General features: G+C 39.4%; 1 protein-coding gene across 14 annotated transcripts in view; it reads left to right on the top strand.

Annotated features, from left to right (window-relative positions):
- CACNA1C (calcium voltage-gated channel subunit alpha1 C) overlaps positions 1 to 23,970 on the top strand; it is a 441,725-nt gene that overhangs the window by 265,844 nt on the left and 151,911 nt on the right. For all 14 annotated transcript variants that reach the window (XM_040594360.1, XM_040594355.1, XM_040594352.1 and 11 more), the window contains exons 6-7: positions 4,250 to 4,411; positions 6,335 to 6,531. In XM_040594360.1, coding sequence (XP_040450294.1) covers positions 4,250 to 4,411; positions 6,335 to 6,531 — 359 coding nt within the window. The remainder of the gene's footprint in view (positions 1 to 4,249; positions 4,412 to 6,334; positions 6,532 to 23,970) is intronic.

Here is a 23,970-nt window from a genome sequence, read left to right as displayed (position 1 = left end):
CCTGCAGCATTCCTAACAGCGTATTTCTCATAGCTTTGAGACAGATCAGTGTTGCTTCCTACAACCTCTTTTCCTTCTTTCTTCTGTATTCCTTCTAGTCCCCAGTTGTGCCCTAAACTTTTGGTTTGACGCAGTCCTCTAGAGGCTGAAAAGGGCTTGACCTGGTATAAAAAGCAATGTTGTTCCCATGTAATAAATATTTAAAATGTTTTATCAGTGTAAATAAACGCTAAATTCTGTAAGCCCAGGGAATGGCACTAACATGTTTTCCTTACTAAAACATTTATGGAGTCAGTGTCTGCCAACAGAATGCAGCCAAGATGGTTTTTTTTAAAGGTAAACTGAAGTGCTTTTAAAATAAATACTAAGAGCTGTTTAAGATCTTCAATTATTAACAGAAGAAAAACGCGGGCTGAAAAACTGCAAACAGTCCCTTTTGTGGCGCTTTCCCTAACCTCTGTGAAGTTTTCTCCTTGTCCAGCCTGGAGTGAGTTCCTTAAGGCAGATGCTGTGCCTTCACAGATGTCTGGAGAGGGTCTAGTACATGAAGAGAGCTTCTATGAATGCATAAGTACATTTAAAATACCAAATATTTGAAAACCATTTATTTTTATATTTTCTTATCAGAACGTAAGTTCAGGAGACTGAATTTATGTTGGTCAATGATGGCATTGCCAGCCTCTGTAGAGCAGTGGTAAAACCACAGCTCTTCACTCTGCTGTGGGAAGGCAGTTTTGGCACCACCTACCTGAAAAACAGCTTTGCAGCCTGATCAGGTCACCAGGCATTCTGATTTAGTTATGATTATAAGCTGCACAGCCCATTGCTAGGAGCACAAGCCTTACCTCCACAAGGGAGAAAATGTCAAAGGTGTGCAATGGTGTATTACAGGAAGCGTCAGACAAGTGGAATTGTATTGCCCCCTGTATGTGAGCACCCATACTGGCTGATATCAGTGTGTCACAGATTAAGAGCATGCCTGAGACAGGACAGATAATTTTTTTTCATATCAGTTTGACACTCTTTTCTGCCTCTGCTCAAGGAAAGAGCACGTACAAGTGTGCAGAATTTCTCACCATTGGTTAGAAAAAGCTTTGTGGCTGCATGTAAGGGCATAATTTGCCTTGATTTACCCCGATTAGAAATGCATCCGATCATCCACAGACACTGATCTGCACCTCTCAGATTTCAGAATACAGATTTGATGTGTTTTGAAGCATGAGGGGTTTTTAATATAAAAGTATCTCTCTTTGTTCGACCTACCCATGGCTTTCCCCAGTTCCTTTAATCCTTCTTTATCTGCTCTCCCTGTTCTCCCTGCTTACTACCACACTGACTTTTCTGATTGTCCAGGCTTGGTTCTTCATGCCATTCCTTGCAACAGCTTTTCATGCTGCAAGTGGCTGCCTGAACTGAGAATAAAGTAATTTACTAGCAGCAGCTATATTGCAGCAATAACCTTGCTATAATAACAATGCGGGGAGTGTGGTGATGTGTATATACCCCTTGCCCTTCTACAAGTAGCATTCATTACGTCTTCTAAGAGGACATTTCTGAAGTGGTTGCATAGTTAGCAGTTTTAAACTTTTAGAAACTCTCTGAATACTTTAATGGTAATGTATTTAAGCTTGCTAATCAGTGGAGTCATGTGGATTTAAAAACGGACTGCCCTAACAGGGTACCGCACAGCACACATCGGTTCATGCTAACAGTATTCAATAGCTCTAAGTTGGTTTATTATCCTCAAGAAGCTTTTCTCTAATTAAGCTAGCTGAAGCTCCTGTAAATGTTCTGGTGGTACATGTTCCCCTAGACTGTCTAAAACTCTTGTCATCTCATGGTTAGGGTGCAAGCCTTTGATTTCACAAACACTGCTTTGTTAACACAAAGGGCATTGGTTTGTGCGGGTGTTATCTTCTCTGGACATCTGTAGTACACTGAAGCACTTTCATGGTGTGGGTGATAATGAAGCTATATTCAAAATGAAAGAGCTTTTTGTTCAAAATTGTCTGTCCTCAGTACCCTCTCAAGAGCACTGGGTATATCCTATGATGAATATTAAATCAATTAATAACAATAATTAAGGGTAAATTACATCAGACATTTTATTAGAACTCTTAACTTTGTAATCTTGGCTACATTTTGGATTAATAAGACTCCTAAAATCACTTAAATTAGAGGCCTTTCTTTGCTTTTGTGTAGATTTATTTGAACTTACAAATATTTCAATCTGCAAAGTTTTTGGGTTTTCTCAGGTTCATAGCCATCTGTAGTCTTTTAACTTTCTTGTATTATACCTTGTTTGGGAGAAGGTGGGACATTGTTTTAATTTTCTGGTGAATGTAACATTCTCAACTGCTGTAAAGTATTGGAGTGACGTTGATGTGGACTGCAATCAATCTTCTGTATATATTTAGAATTATAGACTGAATGAGGTGACTATCTAGGGAGAAAGGCTGACTGCCTCACGTAATCACAGCAATATTTTTTCCCCAGAGACATTGCTTATCCAGAATAAGTTACCTAGAGGTAACTTTGAGCAAGCAGAATGGCCCACTCTTGCACTGGATGAGTTTTAATCCTGGCAGTATTGTACTTCATGCAAGGATCTCTTTATGAAAGCCAGAATGTTTCATACTGAATATCACTCCCTTTGGATAGTAGCATCAACCATTAACAGGTGACTGAACTGACTGCAGACACCTAAAAAAATGTTCTGACTAGAGGGATGCTAGTAGCCACCTTTGGATTAATAGCAGTTAGTGAATTATCTTACTGGCCTGGCAACTGATACCACCTTTTGGTTGCTTCTGCTGCGCTCCTACATGGCTGGGGAGAAAATGCAAAGGCACAGCCTTAGCTGTGAATTGACAAGTAGATTGTCTACAAGTGGAAGTGCTTGTCAAGACATGCGTCATCCCTTTTAGAAAGTATTTAAATGATTTTTTTTTAAAAAAAAGCAATAAAAATGAAAATGTAAGATCTTAGATGATAGATTTTAAAAGTTAATAGTTATCGCAAACTCTCTTGGCAGATGTATAACAGACATTCACAACTCATGAATCACTTTTTTCAAAAATCACAGCTAATATCAACTTCCCTGAGGAGATGACAGCATTTGCAGGAGACATTAATGGCTTCTGGTGCTCAATCATTGCGAAATCATGAGCTCGTAATTGTTCTGATCTGGCTATTTGTAGAATATAGAGTTCTAGAGGTCTCTCAATACTTCCAACATTAATAACTTGCCAGTGACAGTTGTTGCCATCACTGCTACCAGTGATAACAACTTTAAGACATTTGTAAATGCAAATCCTTACTAAAGGTTTGTGAGGCTGGCTTTGTTATTCTGGTTTTGCAAATGAGGAGTAGACAGAGGCAGGCCCATGAATCTGCAGCTTGAGTCAACTGCATCTGAGGGTAGAGCTGCTTAGCACTTCAGCAAACTGCTACAAATCACCTTCCCTATGCCATTCTGGAAGTGTTTGGCTCGCTCATGATTGTGTCTCATACCAGCCTCGTGCCTTAACAGCTATGTAATAATATTTTGTTCATACCCCTTTCTAGGGACCTGGACAATCTCTGTTACAGAGTGATCCCTGAATCTTGGGTCAAAACCAGCACTGCTGGTTCTGACTCTCCCTCTGTTCAGACTGAAGTTGGACTGCAGGGAGATCCTAAGAGGGCTGGGAGCTCTCAGTCAGTATGGGTTTGATGCTCCTTCAGCATCTCGGGTGCTGCCTGACACTGGCTGGACCTCTGGACAGACCCAGAATCAGAGTAGGGACATGGTTTCAATTTGGCATCTTTCCCCATGCTCTGGAGTGCAGCTCTATGGTACCCCTGCACTTACCTTCTTGCGTGTTCCCACTGTCCTTGTCCTGCTTCAGTTCTGGTTGTTCTTTGGTTTTCCCATGCTTTAACTCTCCTCAGTACCGTCTGGGGAACACCTTAGGTCTGGTTTTCAAGAACAGGCAAAATACCTAATGTGTTCCCTCCCCAGGGTGGTGGTATTTTGGTGACAGGTAAGGTAATAGCTGTTTTACTTTAGTCTGTGATCCAGGGTGCAATGGTAAATTTGTGAAATGTTGGGGATCTTCTGGAGGAACGTGATATGTAAATGTACATCTTATAATCATCAAGATAATGAGTTCAGTGAAGGGGAATGAGATAAAAAATGACATATTATTTATAAAGTCTCTAAATTCTGTTTCTTGCTGGTAAGTGCTTCCTTCTGTTCTCTCTGCAGGTCTCCAGGTGGTTTTAAATTCAATTATCAAGGCCATGGTCCCTTTGTTGCACATTGCCCTGCTGGTGCTGTTTGTCATTATTATCTATGCCATCATTGGACTGGAGTTATTCATGGGGAAGATGCATAAGACCTGCTACCATGTTCAAGGGGGACTGATAGGTAAGGGAAACACTGTCGTGCACACAAAGACTTTCTGAGGGAGGCTTTCCTCATACACAGTGGGGCATTTGTGCTGGCACAGGACACAGGTGGCTGTTGCTCTGTGCTGTGTACTTGTTTTGGGGTTTCACAGTGGTGGTTCCACTGTTCTGCTTCTTGGTTATGAATCACCTTTGATACAGAAAGACTGTCTCCAGCACTGAGTTTAGGTTGCTCATCTTGGGCGCTTAGTTGTTGGCCTGACTGTAAAGGCTGTATGTAAAACTGTCTGAATTCCTGCCAAACACAGCAGTGGACTTTTTAATGTGGACCTTTGGTACTACAAGCCAGCCTAAGTTCTTTAACAAATCACCCAAAGGCTCAAGCAACACTAAAGTAGTGATGTTCACCACTAGCAGACTGAGCTACAAATGAGATGGCATCAGGAAAATGAACAACTCTTACATTTTATTATTAATCTTGTACACAAATACATAGTCATTGTAAGCCAGTATCACTGTAAAGGAATATCTAATTGAGGCCCAGTAGTATCCTTTTTTTTAATCACAGACTGTGACTGTGATTAGAAGTGCAGCTAGTAAAAAAGCAAAATTATATTAATCGGAAAAAACTTTTTGCATGAAGTCTAGCAAGAAATAACTTTCAAATTATTTACAGAAAGAAATATTCAAATTTCAAAATAGTTCAATTGTATTGTCACTCACTTATCTAATCATCTGCTCTTTCTCCTTTGATTTACTGAACTTGAACAGCAGTGATTTCCCATGTGGTGGTGGGTGCTAATGTCTAGGATCCAGTTCAGCTCATAACCAAAAAAAATATTGTATCACAGGAAATTGTTTCAGAAGTTCTGTATTTTCTGGGTTTATAAAGTCAGCAGATGTCATTTTCTGGAAATGATACTAGAACTATAATGAATTGTCAGTCTGGTTTATACCTTTGAAGTGTATCTTTCCCCTTACTGTCTGGAATTATTTACATTACAACCTCTAATTCTAATATTGCTGTTTCTGGCATGCTTTTTAATAATCAAAATGTGATCATAACTCTTGGAAAACTGCATTTTTTTGCCATGTAAGATGAGAAACAAACATAATTACCTGCTCCCACACACATACATATCTGTATCTGTTATAAATGTAGCACCAAGCTCTGAAATATGTGTATTTAAAAAAATCCTATTGCAAGAGGTTTTGTGCTTATAAAAATGTCTTTTATGGAATTTTTCATATATCAAAGCATTTAGGCAGGCTTGGTGTATGGGTTCTCAGACCTTTAGAAACACCTGTACAGAGTAAGGGGTGGATAATCGAGCAGTGGTCTTATAGAGCTTCTGAGTGCCGCTGGACTAATGATAAACTGCCACACAGCTTCTAGACTCTGAAAGAGCAGAGCCCCAGACACTCTCTGCTGTAATTTAGCAGTGGCCCACCACCATATCAACCTATCTCCAGAGCACTGAAGCCTGTCTGCCACAGGAGTTCAGCCTCCTTCAACGCAGCGCCAGTGAGTGCTGGAGTTCCTTTCCAAGACTAACCCAAATGCCAGTGACTGAAGTATGAAAACACTGGTCATAACATGCAGCCTAAAGAAATGTAACGCACTTGATTGAATGTTCCCTCTCACGTTGAAAGGCATGATTTCTTCCTTATATGAGGATATGCTTTAAAAAAAAGTCCATCTCAGTTTTGACTGTAAAATTTGACAGCTTGGCCATTAGTTTTACAAAAAGAAAGTGAAGCATAGCAAAACATCCCTCTGCCCATTAAAATGAATATAGTTGCTTGTGTATTCCTAGAAAAATCTGTCAAATCAACTACAAAATGTATCTGTTAAAATCAGATATACTTCACTCACTTATCATAGTGTGTCAAACAGCAATTAGTTATCTTCATCTCCTTTTTCTCCCTCCTCTCCTTTAAGATACACCTGCAGAAGATGATCCATCTCCCTGTGCCCCCCAGTCTGCACATGGGCGGCAGTGTCAGAATGGCACAGAGTGCAAAGCAGGCTGGGAGGGACCTAAGCACGGCATTACGAACTTTGACAATTTTGCTTTTGCCATGCTGACGGTGTTTCAGTGCATCACAATGGAGGGCTGGACAGATGTACTGTACTGGGTACGTATCCGAAAATGATAAGCTGAAAGGCCTGCTTATCTACTACAGCTATGTTGAAACTTCAGGGCTTTTGCTTTCTTTCTTGTTCTATATAGTGAAGGCATGGTTGCTAGCATGGAGATTTAGTTAATTAATAATATTAGTGGGGAAAATGGGAGGATTTATCTGGCAAAGTTAAATCAAATGTAAATTTTGACTTTCTGTTGATATTTTAATGTTGATAAATGGCACGTGGCTTATTGGTTTGAAGATTTGCAATGTACCTTTGTTGAGCAGAATGTCATGTAAAGACTCTCTCTGCAGGAGTGGAATATCTCGTACATCTCCAGATTACTGATGTAAAAGTATTTGTGACAGATAACTGCGTGCTCTACCCATGGCATTAATGTTACAAAGGCACTGCGCTGATCAGCTCGTAGGTTTTACAAGAAAGGCCTCCCAAATCCCTTTTCATGATGGTACTGCTCCTGATTAGGACTTTTATCATAATAGTATTACAATAAAGTCTTCTAACTCTGGTATTGATATCGATCATGGTTACACATTTAGTCAAAACATTATATTATCTTTAATCTAAATACAGTCTCATCTTGTCCTTTGTCCTAATTCTGGAAGTTTCAGTAGCTTTAGTTGCTACTTTGTAATTCCTAATGTTGGGAAATTCAGCAGCAATACAATTATACTGTTGGAGTTAAAATCCTGCTTAGCCTTCACCAGTAAACCAGATATAAACGTCTTTCTGGATTCTGCTCTTGCCATCAACTTTTGCAGCAATACCTTATGGTTCAGGAATTTAATTCACACAGAGATCGGTCTTGCCTGTGAAGGCTAACCTGGACTGTGACTAACTTTGAAGACTGGCATATTATGACACCTGGTTCTCCAAGGTGGTAAGATGTGCTACAATGCATGATGCAATTTAACTCAAGAGGACCTAAAGCACACAAAAGGATAATCTGGACTGAGGCAGCTTGCACTGTTAATCAACATCAGCTTCTCTCTTAAACATGAGCCAGAAGCTGCCTTCTACCCACCAGTGAGTTAGAGTTTACAAGATTTCCCTTTGAAGATTTAGCTTATCTGCAATAGATATTCTCTGTGTGGAACAGCAAGCAGTTGTCTCTTTATCCTTGTAAATTTAGATTAGAATTGTGACTCTAGCTTCCTTCTAATGCCTAAGATAAAGAGTAGAGATTAAGCCACAAGAAGAGTCTGGGTCTCAGAGCACAAAAATTGCCTTTATTTGAAAAGAGGGTATAGATTAATAAAATAATGAGGAAGAACAGAAGCAGAGTCAGAAAAGGAACTGGGCAAAACCACGTCACAGCTCAGCTGTGACTATATATATTATACTTGTTTTTTATCACATTTAGCTCACATTCCTCCAGTCTTTTTGTGATTGAAGGATTAATAGGTAGTTCAGGGGAAATAGGAGAGTGTAAAAGATATCAGAAATAAACACGAAAATATTGGCATAGTATACCATTTAATATTGTGAAACCTGTCCACAAGTTACCATCATTTCCTCCAAAGGCACGTGTTATGAAAGACCGTGCCAATCCCCACCCTTTTGGGTCTGTGCGTCATTTAAGTGACTGTATGTGAATCATGCAGAACTCAGCTATCAGTTAGCTAATAACAGGAGCCAAAAGCATATACTCACTGCTAAATGATTTTCTATCATGACTGCTGCAGATGTTCTGATTATTTTATGGTGTTCCTGCAGCAACCTGGATTTTAACTGTTGGTTTTTGTTTGGTATTGTCAGCTTTTTTCACCGATTTTCTGAGCTTTTTCTTTAGAGACAGTGTGATGAACTGAGACCTGCAATTAATATACATTTATGGTCATTATTGTTAGAGGCATCCATATATTTAGCCTTTTATAGTATGGCTTTGATAGAATGCTTGCTTTGGAAACAAAAGGCTTATTTGTTATCATCAGTTCCCAGTTATTCCTAGACAAGACTATAAAAGTTAAGAGTTAGCACTGCAGATAAGATTTCAGTAATTAAGGAGGTGGAATTACAGTTTGTACAAAAAAGACATATCACTTACGTTTAAAGGCCGTGAAATACAAAGTTTTAGTAAATACCTGAACACCTGAGCTGGCAGACATTGTTAAACTGCTGTAAACAATCCTAAGAGCATTATTGTCTCATGTCTTTTTGCCTCTTTGTGTTATATTGACAAAGTGGATAGAAGTCAGCTCTGATCAGTGTTTGCCGTATGGCAAAGAAGGTATCTGAGATGCGATGCATATTTCCTTCTGCAGAGGGGTCTGTGCTACTCTGGGGGCAGATGTTGACTGGGCAATTACTACAGGTCACACCTATGAGAAGCATTGTGGCTTTAATATTTATATGTAGAAACAGTCTGTAAACATTCCCACTGTAATTGTGGCTATTTCAAACCGTATCTATTCTGGTTTGTGCAGTAACCTTTCCAGTCCATGAAAAGAGCATTCTAGCTTAAGCTAGCCAGATCAAAAAGAAGAGTAATTCTGGATAGTAAAGAATAGAAAAGATGCAACATTTCAATTTCTGAGAGTGAAGGAAGAATTTAGTAAGTGGGGTAGGATATAAATATCTATTTTAAACTTAGTGTGAGCCACTTCATTGTTTCTTTAGTGAAGTCTGACTCAGTTATAACTCTACTCCCTGGCCTTTGCCTTTTCAGCCAAGGAAGAGTGCTTGTAGACAACCCGTTGGGGGCTGCATCTCCACAGGAGTGCAGAAATAGGAGGCCATTTTCTTCTCAAGTAGACAACACTTTGAAAAATCTCCTAAATCCACAGTGAGGTCATGGAAATTAAAATTCACTTTATTAGGAAATAAATCTGCACAGCTTATTAATTTAGAAATCCAGACTTAAAGATCCCCTCTCTCCAACTACATCTTGAGATACTTAGTGTTGTCCATTTTACACTGAAAGCAAAGTACAGATTAAAGAACAGTGTAAGGAAATGTTGCCTGCAAATCAGTCAATTTTGTAGCTGAAAATTTTAGGTGATGATTTCAGAGGTCATTCCTTAAACTTAATGATGTAAGCTACTGGGTTAATATTAAAAGTACTGGCCATTCAAATTTCAAGCGGACTGTTAGGTTCTTAGCCCCTCTACAACACAGGGTAACTACTAGCTTTGAGTCTGGGGTCCTGCTGGGGTCAATGGTAAAATTCCAGTTAATTTCAAAAAGTCAAAATCTCACGTTCTATTTTGTTAAATCTTGATCATGCTGTTGAGATTTTCCACATGCATTCATGGGTACAACATGAGAGCTTACAGATGCCTAATCAGGGCCTTGGTGTCTGTTGTGATAGAGTCTTCCAAAGACATACATGTGGATGTAGGGAGTTTTGTTTGCTCCCTCCTTAAATGTGAAAACAGGAGCCTGACCTAAAACTCAGCAGAACAACAGATAAAGCTCTGGGCTGAATTACTTGGCTGGAAATGTATGGACAATGGAGCAATTCCCTTGGTTTGACCTTTTCTATAAGTTCTTTTCAATTATATCTTCCTATTTTCTGAAAAACAGCTTTTGAAAGGTACCTCAGTCTCTGCATTCCTCTCAGTGGGAATGGAGAGAGCTTAGCATATTTCAGCATGTTGCCCTGAAAAATATACTAGGAATTTCATGAAACCTATGTCTGTCTTGTGCCACACTTTGCAAGGTTAAACCTGCATGTTTAGAAGTTAGAAAGCTGTATGACCTTCCACAAACCCTGGACTCCTAACCCACTTAATAGCTCTTCCAATTTTACCTTCAGTTTCCTGTTTCCTTCTTTATGCTTCCCTTCGTGCCTTCTCCAGCTTCTTAACTCTGTAGTGAAGCCTGTCTTCTCTCTCATGGAGTACTATTTCCCAGCTTGTGTTCCACATCCCCACAAAGAGATAATCAGAGACAGGAAAGCAGTAAACTTTTATTCCCTAGAAGGACTGGACATCAATAGGATCGATACAGTTTTCAATCTCCTCTCTCACTCAGCTTATAAAACTTGTGAGTAGATTGGCTTCTTTTGAAATGTGAAAGAAAAATGTTAGGGAAAACAGTTTGACACTGCTACAATGGCAAGTAAGATAATTACTTATAAGGAGCCAAATTTTTAGTGTGAAATAACTATATTGGACAGGATGAAAATCTGTGCAAAACAGCCTTGCTGACTCTTCACTGAAGAATTGATCTTTGTGGAGGGAGCGTTAAGTGTTTATAGAAGCACGTCTCCTACACTGCCTCAGTCTTACAAGGTTTACTTCATCCCAGTGTAGCTGTCAGGTGGCTTTGTCTCATATGCAGTCAGTTTATAGAATCATTTGAGTAGACAAGCACCTTTTATGATACGTCACATCATATTTTTTCCTATGCATTGTAGAAAGATCCAGCTTACTGTTCTCAAAACTCTCTTTAATGTATGGTCAGCCAGCATTAGCAGCTTGCTCCATTGTGCAGGCACCAAGGCCCATTTCTGAAGACCAGACTTGGAAACTTCCAGCAGCAGATGCAAATCCAAATGTTACAAATTGGGTCATTTGGTATTTTGTAATCTGTCTCTGCTGCAGTCCATTATTTCTTACTGTTTTGTTGACTTAGGAAGAAAATTAATCCCTATGCAGTTTGTAACATCCTGTTTAAGAAATTGTAGTATTCCCTTAATCTTTTTCTAATCTAAGCCAATTCAGTACTTTCAAACTTCCCTAATGGAGCTTCTCTTTGATTATCTTTAATCAGTTTGTTACTGTCCTTCAGGGGAAGCTTCGCTTCTGAGTTAAATGGAAGTCGGACAGAGCCCTGTCTCTAGAAAGGCTTTCATCTTTGTGTGGAATGTGCTTTCAGCAGCTGGAGCCCTGTGACACTGCATGCAAAACTGCCCACTGCAGCCTCAGTTTTATTTGCCTGGTCTCTCCACTACCCTGCGTCTAAGAAATCATATATATAAATGAAAACTGAATGCAGAGCAAGTGCAAAATGCAACCATACGTTGTTGCATTGGGCTATTCATGCTGCTGGGCAGTGGAGAACCTGATCCTGAGATGTTCTGCATACAGCTTGCTCATTACAGCTTGAATTCTAGGATTAAGTAATTCTACTTGATCTGCTTGATGATTTTTAATAATGAGCAGCCTTGAGCCTGCCATTGTTTTTGAAGTATTGGCTTTGTCCCATGTCATTTGGACAACACGTCAGAATATTGGTTAAGTCTCTGAAAATAACGTGTAGTACCTCCAGGGACAGTTTATCTCAAGGTCCTAACTGTAAACTAAAGAGTGTGCTATTATTACAGATGGACAAAAGCCAGGTCTGGATGAGATCCAGGGCAGTAACCTGTCCCTGGAAGAGATGCCTAAACTGGCACAGAAGTTGACTCTCTCAAATTTAACTGAACGATCCTTGGTATTGCCCAATCCCTAGGCAAGAAAACATTTTAGTAGTCTAAAACAGTGCAGTAGAGCCACCACAATGTAGTGAGAGCCACAACGTAGTGAGATTGAATCAGTGAAAATATTCAGAAGCATCACATCCCCAAAGACAGAGTAGCATATGTAGATGTAGTGGCTTAAACAGGCTGTCCTAGAAGGTCCCTCTGTCTCTGAATCTGTGAGATCATACTTCCAAGTCACTAAAAAACTTGAAAATTGAGCTTGCAGTCACCTTTACAATTCCCATCATGAAATCAAAATGGAACAAACTGAACAACAGATATAATTTACTTTGTTGACAGCACTGACATATCTTGTAGCTTTTCTCATCCCCCTGCAGCCTGTGCAGCCAATGAGGAAGATGATGTGAGGAATACAGATATTGCCACAAAGTGGAAGACATTAAACGCAGAGCTGCAACCCCCAATTTTCACCAGCTGTGTTTTTCCTTCTAACCCTTTATTCTTGCAGCACTTAAGCTTGAATTAGTAAGGCTTTCCACACAAGAGAATGATCTGATTCTAAGAATATATCTGTCTACATGTTTCCATGGTGTTTATTCTCCATCCACCCCCACCCCTCCAAGAAAATGCTGGGCTTTTATTGTTGTGGGGTTGAGGTTTTTTAATCATCTTTTTGGCAGGGTTTTGCATGGATGTGAAAAATTTACAAAGAATAAGCACGCAAGTATGAGCAAGCCATGTGTGTGATTGCAGAGGTTATTTCAACTCCATCTGCCGTAACAGTGTTGGCTAGGGGGAGAGGACCAATAGTTCAGTGCACTGAAGGGCCACAGCATTAATGCACTGAAAAAAGCAGTGACCACACTTAATTTGCATAAATGCTGACCTAAACCTGTTTTTCTCATGAACAACTGCATGTGTAACTGTCCTGGTTGCCTGTACTGCTGCCTTGAAGTGAGTGACAGCAGTGACTTGCTGGTTGCCACCTGCCATAAAAAACTGCTGCTGAATGTTTGTCCAATGCAAAACAGGCACTTGCTGCGTGGAATTAAGCTTTCATGAGCCCTTCAGACCTCAACTTTGGACCTCTCAGTCCTCCTCTTCTATATGGAAAGAAACTTTCCATTAAAAATAAGCTTCTTTGGGTTGGTTATGGGGAGATGTTAATGGAGACCCTCTGCCCAGTGCTCCTGCTTGGGAAGGACCTCTTTAATATCCCTGTCTTTCTGTTGCCCTTTCTCTGTTCCTTCTTCTTTTGTTCTTCCTTAGACTGTTTCCTAATTGCTGCTGTCTAATCACCACAGAGACCTTTCTTATCTTTAATCTTTTATCCCAAAGCTATAAAATTAAGAGCTAAAATACTGGGACACTTATATATGACTTAGGATTTTGAGTGCCTGTGTTTGTGGGTGCACTGCTTGAGCCCTACTACTAGTTTTTCAAAAACTGATGAATATTGGCTTCTGAAACAACTATCTTCAGAGCTGTTAAGTTTGGACCCACATCCACTAGCAAGTTCACAAATAACAGACTTTGGTTCATTATCTAGACCCTGGGAAAGAAAAAGACAGGGAAATATGCCCAAGGTCAGAACACAAGTGGTGGCTCTAGAACTGACTATAAAACTCCTGTTTATTTTGTTTCATCATCTTATTTTCAAGACAAAGGGCAATACAACTAAAACCTCACCAATCTTTCTGTAAATAATAAGTTTTCCTGCCTGCAAACAGAATTGGTCTACTAATACTGGCTTTGTTCATTGATTTCAGTGGATTTTCTGCCTGAACAGGGCTTGAGGGCTCAGTATGATGGGTGATCATACCATTATAAGTCTGTAGCTTTTATTAACAAGTTTAGCTATGCCCGTGGCCTCCTCTAGAACTGTCTCCTTCTAACTCCAGTCATCTGATCTGTACCCAAATTGGAGGCCTAAAACCAATATTGAGCACATGTCCCTAAAGATACAAAGTGACCAGAAGTAGAAAATGAAGGGTTTAGGACTCAGACAAGTATTTACCACAGAACATCCACATTGTGGAGTTTTAAAGAAAGCATATCTAGAAGAAATCAGTCCTGGACGTTGTGCTGATCTTGCCTACTTGGTGTTGCTGATAAAACTCACAAGAAAAAGAGAACTGTTGATAATGCAGTATCATTGCATTCAAGCTCTTTGATAGTAGTCTCTCCAGTGAACATCTAGTGCTTATACATTATCTGTAAGTGGCTAGTGTGCCTATCAGATGAATGTTTATTAGCTGTTTGCCATGATTTCTAGATGTTGTACATTTTATTTCACAATTTCAGGGGTTATTTCACAACTGAAAGCTGGATTCATCATCTAAAATGTAGAATGGATTTCTAGGAATATTATAGATTAGGAGCTGGCTACAAAGGAAACTGGGATATACTGATCAAGTGCAAAAAAAGAATTGATAGTCAAGCCTTCAGTTATTAAAGAAGGTAGTGATTATCTACAGTTTACTGTACCGTTTTTCATTATCTTTATTTTTAAGGACTTAATTGACTATGTAAATCAATGAACAGTATGCACATGTGTATTTTTGTGCATGCAGTAATCAGTGCTGCTCTGAAATACTCGTGGTAGAATTTGCTATCAGTCTGCACTGAAATAAATAGAAGCAGTTATAAAATAGCAATACAGTAAAATAGGCAGAAAATCCTTTCTGGATAATCAGCCATGCAAATGTAAATACAAAGTAAACAGAGACAGGAAGGGATAGCCCAGAATTCTAAGATGAAATGAAATCTTTAGATTTGGAAACCTACCATCCTAGGGGATATTTTCTTGCTTGAAATCAGCACTTTATTCTTTTGGAGTGGATTTCCAAAGCTTTTAAAAGATGAAAAGGTTTTTAAAAAACTGAGCAGCAGTAAGAGATGGAACTGCTGCAGTAGCTATAATGAAAGAACTATCAGCCCTGTGGCTAAATAGCCTTTGGGCTTTTGGATGACTTTTTCAAAGATCAACCATTTCCTTTTAAAGGGGAAAAAAGTCTATACACACTTACATGGGGAACAAGGCAACTCACGTAAAGCTCTGTGACTTTTGCCTCTGGAGACCTGAATTCAAATCCTGATTAAGTCGCACAAATCCAAATAATTTTTGGAGGTCACTACATAGCATTTCTGCAAATTGCAAGTTCACCCAACAAGCTAACCCACTCATGTCATCAACCACATGAGGGAACGGAGACCTTAAATGGGTGCTGTTACCTGTATAGGGACCTGACTTTGGCAGAACACTGCAGATGAATCAGTGACATGAATCCAAGTAGATCTACTGTTCAGGAACCAAGGAAAGTAGTGTAATAGGAAGGCAAAAGTAATGTCACTAGTGATGTTAGCTGTAGAGCAGGGAAGAGGTAGGGAAGGTGGTCTGTCAGCCATCTGTATCAACAAGCAGAACGGATCAAGAGCAAGGGCTTGGCCTACTAGACTCCAGGCTGCGTTTGTGGAAAGTCCTGAAGACCTGCTCAGTCTGGGCCTAGTGCCTTTTCAGTCTGGGCCTAGTGCCTTTAAAAGCTCTGCCTGGGTCAGTGTATGGCCTGTTCTTTCACAGCTGGTCTGTATGATACAGTCAGCCTCAGTGCAGACAGACAGTGACCTGAAACACCACTGGGGGGGGGGGAAACAACAAACTTTTGAGGGAATAGTTTAGAGGGAATTATTTACATCCTCAAAGTGCAACAGTTCCAGCACACTCTAGAATGTGAGTTGCTTTATCGCTTGGCAATAGATGAATTTCAATATTTTACTCCTGGGTGACATGTTCTAAACTGAATTGAAATACATTTAATTATTATTTTCTCTTTTACCTGTTAAACCTGGAGAAAGAGAGTGAGGTAGCAAAGCAGGAGGCTTATTGGAGCTCAGAATTTGTCTTTGATGTAAGGAATTCTCACTATGTAACTAATGTTTTCAGTGGGAGTTCATAATCCCTGTATTGCCAAACATGCTGCAGAGGTATGTAATCCTCTCCAGTTTTCACAGAAAAATAAAGAAGTCCCACAAGAAAGCACAAAGCATACAGGTGGGATGGGTGGAGGTGTAAATAGTAGCTTCCTGATTATTTGTTTTCCCTCCCCTAGCATAGTTAACTGTAGGAATTTCTCAGTGGTACTTGCACTAACAAAAATTTAATATGATGAGATTTTGTCGGCAAAATCCACTTTTCAGATAGCTGATTTGCCATAGTCATCCATGTCCCTTTGGAACAGTACTAGTGCTAATAAATGTTGCAACTTTGTGAAAACAAAGCCCAGTTAACGCTGCTGTTTTCTTTAAGTCAAGGGAGAGCCTAACTTTTTTTCCTTTGTTTTGAAATGAAAAGTGTGAAGTCAAATGCCAGTGGCCTTTGCCATCAGTTGCAGTTGTACAGTAAACTTGTGTGAAGGTCGTTTTAAATTGCAGATTTAATTAAGAGAGTGGGAAACACACCCAAGTCAATATTGCCCCCCTACCTGTCTAGCAAGCACAAACTACTGTGCTGTAGAAGTATGGGATCAGCAAGCATTTTCAACAGAAATAGCTTGCACTAGAAAAACAATTCAGCTCAATCGGTGTGTGCCACAGACATTTTGACCTGCTGGTATTTGAATGCAAGTTTTAATTCTCTTCCCACTCTCAGACAGGGACCTTACATTTCTTATAACAGCTCAGTCTGTTAAAGAACAGCTGACTGCAAAAGACAATGTGCATCCAAAATGAAACCAGCTAAAATATTAATATAGAACTTTACTAAAGAATGAAAATGTTGTGGAGTCCGTTGGTTATATCCTGGGGGCTAAAAAACACAGTGGAATGATTCAGTGTCAGCATACAGTACGAATAATCTGGGGCTAGGTGGTTGAAAGCTAGGTTTTTTTCTATGTGTCTCAGACTTTATACAGTCCTTCCCAGCTGCGAAAGTGTGTGTATACCTGAAAAGGTGGGGCCAGTATTTAATGAGCAATGAAAACATGACTTGGTGCTGTTATAAAGAAGTAAGCTTTGCAAATGCTACTGGTAGCAATGCACTTCCCTCATACTGTATGAAAAAAAAAAAAAAAAAAAAAAGCAAACAGCTATTTCACAGGTTCTCACTTTGCCATCAAGCAGCAGATGTGGTTATAAGGCAGTTCTTCTACATCTCTGCTGTAGTCCTGTTCTTGCACAGGTTGCAGCAGTCTGTTAGGGCTCTTCTGCAGGACTCCTGCCTTTACACAGTCTCCCCAGGGCTCTTCTGCAGGACTCCTGCCTTTACACAGTCTCCCCAAGAAGTTCAAGTCAGTCAGGATGTATCTTTTGCAGGAGTGTGTGTTCCCATGACACCAAGGTTGAGCCCAGCCCTACTTTCACTTATCTTCACTGTAGTGCTGTGTGGGAAGCTTGGTCCATTTTGAAAACTTCACCCCCTTGTCAGGGAGATCAGGCAGCATAACAATGAACTATAGCCATACCCACAGTTTTTCTAAAATAAATCAGGAATTACGGTTCACCTGGTTCAGTGCAGGTGTACTTGGGTGTGGACATCTACAGGAGATTCAACATAAGTCTTTGTTAACAGGAGTGAAGAAGCAATCTCTGCAGTCTTCATCTTCTCAGATCTGTCTGCCCCCTTCCCCTTCTCTCTTCTGGACACATCTTCCATTGCTGCAGTTTCTTGATTATTTCTCAAAGGTTCTCTGTTGCCAATTAATCTCTTCCCTTGATGTTTCTGTTGTCCTCATTGAGGCAGTCCTTTCTCAGTTAATGGCCCCATTTAGCTCCTGCAGAGAGTTCTGTACAAATTGCCAATATTTCTAGCTCAGAGTGGAATTTTAATTTGCTCTTTCCATCACTACAGAGCATACAGAATAATTGGGGAGCCAAGGTACACATAGGAATCTTATTATTCTTCCCACTGCCCACGTATGACAAATCTTGCCTACGTTATTTGCTTTTATCCTATAGTGACCATATAGCAGAATAACCTGCCTAGAGCATTCTCTGCCCTGTCTCATGATCCCTGTGTGCTTCTCTTCATCCAGATGTCTTGCCTTTCTCCTGAAGACACTCTTTAAAAAAAAGTTACAGATGTCTATATGTACATATAGAATGCACATATGGAATTTGTAAATCTCCATGATTGAGGCAATACAGTAAGAAAAGCCTTAAAAATAAGTGCTTGGAGAGAACAACCAACTTTAACATTTGCCTTCTCCTTCAGTACTTCAAAATAAAAGAAATGTGATTATCAAACCATAATTTTTAACAGGAGCAACTGATCAAGTGCTACTCCTTCCCTTGAGTGTCACCAGTTCAGACTGAAGCTGGGTTGAACTCTCCAGTCTCTCCTTCACATCCATCTGATAGATACAAAATGCAGAGTATTTCAGAACAGTTGTAAGGAACAGCTGTGGCTTGGAGTCCCTTTAAGACTATTAGGATGTTGATGTTTAGGAAAAAAAATCTACCCAGAATAAAAGAAAAGGCATCTGGAGTCCTTTGCTTATATTTTAAGCCATTCAGAAGCAATTTTATTACATTGTTCCTAAGTCCATAAAAGTAAGTAGTTTATTTTGGGGTTTATATTTTTGCTTATCACAAGGCTTGAACTTTTGTATTTTTTTACCCTCATCTCTGTCCTTTTGCCTTGAGTCAGCTTGCAGACCATAAATTCCCACTTCTCATCACCTGTCTTAAAGACTCTGGAAGGCTGAAAGAGTATTTCAGGTTGACAAGATAAATTATAATGTCTCTCATGATACACTTGAATGTCTAGACTGAAATGCTTAAATCTTTTTGTCATTTTTTAGTGACTATGTACATTAAGCATCTGATTTTTCCCAAGAATTTCAGAAAATGAACTCCTTATCATATATTTCTCCCAATCCTGTGCCCCATTGCATTCAGGCAAAGCACTTATGCATATCAGTTCATTTCTGCTGGTAACAATAATATTGACCGTTGACTTCAGTGGAATTATTCATATGCCTTAAATTATGCACATATATGAGTACTGGATTAATAACCAGCCAAGCAAAAACAACTAATTAGATTTTAGATTGAAGGATCTGCAAGGTGGAATCTTCATCCTTAGGATAGCAACGTACTAAGTCTAAATCCAGCTTTAAGGATCTATGATGGGTAATAGGAAACATGATACTTTTCTTGCTCCTTCTGTGAATGGTGCAGTCAGATGGATGCATGCTGTGTGTAGGCTTACTTGAGGTACATGTGAAGACCAGCCAGGAATTCCTCAAGTAAAAATGTGTGGGGTTTATGTCTTCATTGACATGATATGCAGCAGCCTCACACCATTCAGGCTCCAGACAAATCAGCAGATTCAGGATGTGTAGGATTTCAGTGCTAAAGAAGCATTCCCATGGTTTGTCCCACAAGTTGGAAGAAGTGTCTATGAAGCCTAACATACACAGGAAGTCAATTTCAGTACTATGTCCCTTTTTATTTTACCTTTGCTTCTTTGTCACCTCGTTGAAATCTTTCTGGGGCTTCTTTTAAGCATTTATAATTTTGTGAAAAAATTAGAAATTGTGAATAACAATGAGCAGTTTTCTTGTTAAAAGCAATATTAAGAGCAGTAGGGCTTACGACAAGTTGCAAAATTAATATATTTATCAAAAGTATTACATGAAAAAAACCAGTATGCCATAAGCAGTGTACTGTTTAGAGATCAGAGAAGATACAATGTGCAGGATTTGTTACCAGAGCTAACCAACAGTATTAAATGTTTGCACGTTTAGAGGTTGGTTTGTTTGTGTCACAGTCTCAGTAGTCCCGGTCCAGTTACCTAGCCCAAGTTATTTAAGAGCATGACAGCTAAAGAGACAGTTGTCAAGTGTCTTAGATCTGTAAGAAGAAGCTGAGAGAAAGGTGCCAGTCCTTCATATCATAAGTCCTCTGTCAGCTCTGTCTACTAGCAAGACCTTCCAAGGCAAAGCCTGCAAGTACTGCAGAGCCAAGGTGTTCTTAAGCCCAAATCAGCTCTGCAATTAAGCAGCTAACTAGAAGAGAATGTTTCATTGAACAAATAGTTTCTTTCTTGTTTGCTGAGCAGCCTCAGAAATCATGCTATCACCAGTTACAGTTGTTGGATGTTCTTAGGAACTAACAACAATATCCCTTTTCTTATTTGGAATGTTTTGTTTCTTAGCTATTTCTGCTGATGTAATGTACCTGTACAAGGAAAGGTAGAAAAATGAATCTTTCAAATTAGTTTTACTTCTTCACTGGACAAATTTATCTGGACGCTTTCTGGGAAATTCACCCCATTAGTTACTTCCGAAGAGTTACATTGGTTTTATGAGACCTTTTTTGTTCCCTGAATGTATGAATGCAAAGTCTTTCAGTCAGTCTGTGAAGTTTCAGAAACAAAGCAAAGCTTTAACTATCATGAAAGCAGCTCAAAGATTTAAAGGAAGCCAAAGAAGTTAGAGTAGGAGTACTTTTCTTTCTAGGCGACATAGCCCTTGCCTGAGATGTAGGACTTACTGACTGTCTATAATGTAGGTTTATTATTATTATTTTCTGTAATATTGCCAACACAGCTGCAGCTGTGAAGGGTGAAGTTCTATCTTCTGTTTATTTCAATTGGTTTTGTACCTGAATTCTGATTAAAAAATTTGGTGGAGAACATTTTTCCCTCTCAGTGCAAAACAGTGCCTCATCCTACATAAAAAGTTTCTGGAGTTGTTTAATCAAAGTTTAAACTTGTAGTTCCATGAGAATATGTGTGAATGAAATGCATTCACCCAAATATTCATAGGAAGAGAAGGAAAGAGAAAGTGGAAAAGGAAAATTTATGTTTCAATGCAAACCTCTTTACTTTGCAATAGATCAAGGACAAATACCTAAATCTCACATTAGTGTATACGTGTATGTATCACGTGAGCCATGCCTGCTGGTAGGCTACTATTTGATCTTCAGTCTGAGCTGAGGAAATAACTTCTATGCATCCTTGAGATTAATAAGGTGCTTAAGTGCTTTTCCTGAAAAGGATGGTTTTTGAAATGAAATCTTCAAGCGGAAGATCTATCCAGCAGCAATGAAATGTTACATCTTCTTTCTGCTGTCTCCTGCTCCCAACATTCTCAAATTTTATATTGCTACAAGAAAGACTTGGTTTCAACTAGAGATTTTGCTACTGGCCATAACCATTACGTTTGGCTAGATCATTTCCTGAGGCAGTGAATTCCACAGATAGACTGCATAAAATAGCATTTCCACACAAAATTTCCAAATTTACTGCCCTTTAATTTTGTTGAGTACTCTGCTCCTCTTGATTAATGTTACTCTGTGAAAGGTTATACACTTCATTATAGAATACTTGAACCACTTGACTTGTATTTAAAAAAGGCTATCATAACATGCTATAGTCATTAGGAATCAATTAGCAATTTACTCAAGAAATAGACGACTAGCCCTGGTGTCCTAGCTAACTTACTTTCCCTCAAGCTGCAGCTCTCCAGTATTGTGCACTGAACAAGACAGACTTTTTTTTTTTCTCTTCAGCTTGCTGCTTTGTAGTGGCAGCTGCCCTTCTGTGATGGATTAAACTTTTCCTGTAACTTTCGGTTATTTTTAAATGACATTTGGCATAAAGTGTCAGAGTGTGGCTGTGTGAATTGTAAAATCACCAGAATTTAGTGAATTGTGTCTACTCCTCTCATGAAATGACTAAAAGACCTCCACTATGTGCTTGGTAATGTTCAACCATTATGTTAATAGATAATATGCCTTGAACATTACCTTTGAACTATGATGCCTGTGCAGTGAATGAGATACTTGCAAAATCTGCAAGACTATTACCCCTGGGGGAGGAAAAAATCTCTAAACAATTATAGCATGCATATCTTCTGCGGCTTTACCAATAAGACTTCATCTATGTCTTCTGAAGAACCAAAGGTCTGTTTACAGAGATAAATAGACTTTTATTCCTTGGCCCCTACTGAAACTGATGGTTGTAATTGTGATCAGCAAATAACAGCATTAAAAATCCTGGCGTTATTTCTAGGAGATTATCTGTACCGTTGAGAGAAAAGCCTTCACCTGGACATTGAAATGCTATAGTCAAGGTAGCAATTAAGGATGCTTGGCAAAGGAAAAGCTTTTCCCCAGTACACAAGGTCCATCAGACCTCAAATATGCTAAAATACCCTCTTTTCATCATGACACCGAGTGGTTTATTTGACAATACACAGTGAGACAAGGTAGTATCCCACTTTGCAGATTGGAAAGCTGAAGCATAATGAGCCAAAATTATGTCCACACAGTGCCAGATAGGGTAGCAAATCATGAGGAGTCTAACTAAGATCCTTATCTCTCAGGTCTCTGAGAGATGATGTGTTAATCTTAGCAATGTACCAACTTTCTCACTGTTGACAGTAGTGAGATGTGAGTGTTGAGATGTGAGCTGTGAAAGGTCAGGCAGTTTGACTCAGAAAGCAGAATTATTTCTATAAATGACAATCTGCAGATTCCCATCAACGCTGTGCTTCGAACTGACCTAACAATTGCTCCATACATGCTTATATTGACATCAGGTTGCAATCACCTTGGCTACTGTAGCTGGAATATTGTAATTCAGACCTACACTGGCTGATAGTCATTGTTCAGAACTGTAAATTTAGATGATCCACCTTTTCTGCTGAGATTCATATGGTTAATTCACACTCAGGGAGAAGCAGTGCACTCAGTGACCAGGGAGCTGAACTCTGTGTTAGGGGATGTACTGTTGTCCTAGAGAGGTAACCTACAACTGAACTGGTTTCTGTTCACTACAGGCAACCATACAAAACGTATTTTGCAGACCTTGTTTTCTGCACTCAATAGTGTTCAAATGGTAACACTCCTGATCTTGTCATGACCCTCTGCAGCTTCTCCACTTCAATAGCATAATTAGGAAAAATCAGCTTTGCCACCTAAGTTACACTTGCAGCGAAAGTCTTCAGCTGCAATTAACAGGACACGTGCATGCATACACACATGATTAATAGCTACATACTCCCAGAATGATGATAAGTTTCCAGGAAGTAGTTTCACTCAAACACAGGTACAAGGTTTTTAATGATATCGTATGGGAGCATTCGTCTGTTGAGGACAGTCCTGGATTTTAGCATACTTCCATTTTGGAGGAAGTATTTCCAGATATTTGGAAGGATACAATCTTAGCCAAGAATTTAATGGTTTTAAAATGTTGATATGTTGCTGTTACTGTTTTGAGTAAGTCTGTTTCCACACACACCCCGTCCCCAATTTCTGCCAAGCAGCTTTCATCTCTGCATTTCTCCTGCAGTTGTTTTTCAAGAGCAAATAGTAAGCTCACAGTGTACTGTCTTCTTATCCAAGAGAGTTTTAAAGATAATTTTCCAAATATCTGATGTTATATCAATATATAACGTACATTCCTGTCACCTGTAGCTCAGTCCTATGATGTATGGAATAATCTTGCCTTCTACTAAAGAAAATGAGGTGTGAGAGCGCCAAACACAGGGAGCCCAGCAACAGAGAGAGATTCAGCTGTTTGCCAGATACTGATGGTTTCTCTACACTTGAAAAGCTATCACTGTCTCTGCCTCTCAGCTTCTCTGTTACATATATGACTGGGCAATAAAAGAGATGAAAAGCTGACCTCCTAACTGTTCAGTCTGAGAAGTCCCAAATGCTCTGCTGTAGCAGAATGCAGGTCTATTTTTCAAAACCAATTTGTGCTGATGCTAGCTGGTACAATCACTATGCAATTGTGCAGACTTTGGAAATAGCCAGAGTACACTATACTGTAGTTATATGCTTTACCAGGCCAGGATGGAAACTTATTGCCATCTGGAAATTTCTTCATGCCAAAGTACAAAAGTCACTGTGACATGCACCTGAATCTGTACCTGGCACCCTGGCATTTGCTGTTTAGGATTCACTTGCACCACAGCTTTGAGAAGTTCTACTTTTCCAGCTGACTTTCCCAGCTGACAAAAAAAAAAAAACAAACCACAACCAAACAACCTGTCGATAGATGAATACCATACAACTGAGGCTTTTTTATCACCACCTGTCATAGTTGGAG

The sequence above is a fragment of the Falco naumanni genome, chromosome 5 (assembly GCF_017639655.2).
Source record: "Falco naumanni isolate bFalNau1 chromosome 5, bFalNau1.pat, whole genome shotgun sequence".
Classification (NCBI taxonomy): domain Eukaryota; kingdom Metazoa; phylum Chordata; class Aves; order Falconiformes; family Falconidae; genus Falco; species Falco naumanni.
Note: the sequence above shows the minus strand (reverse complement) of the source record. Positions and strands in the feature narration are given on the sequence as shown.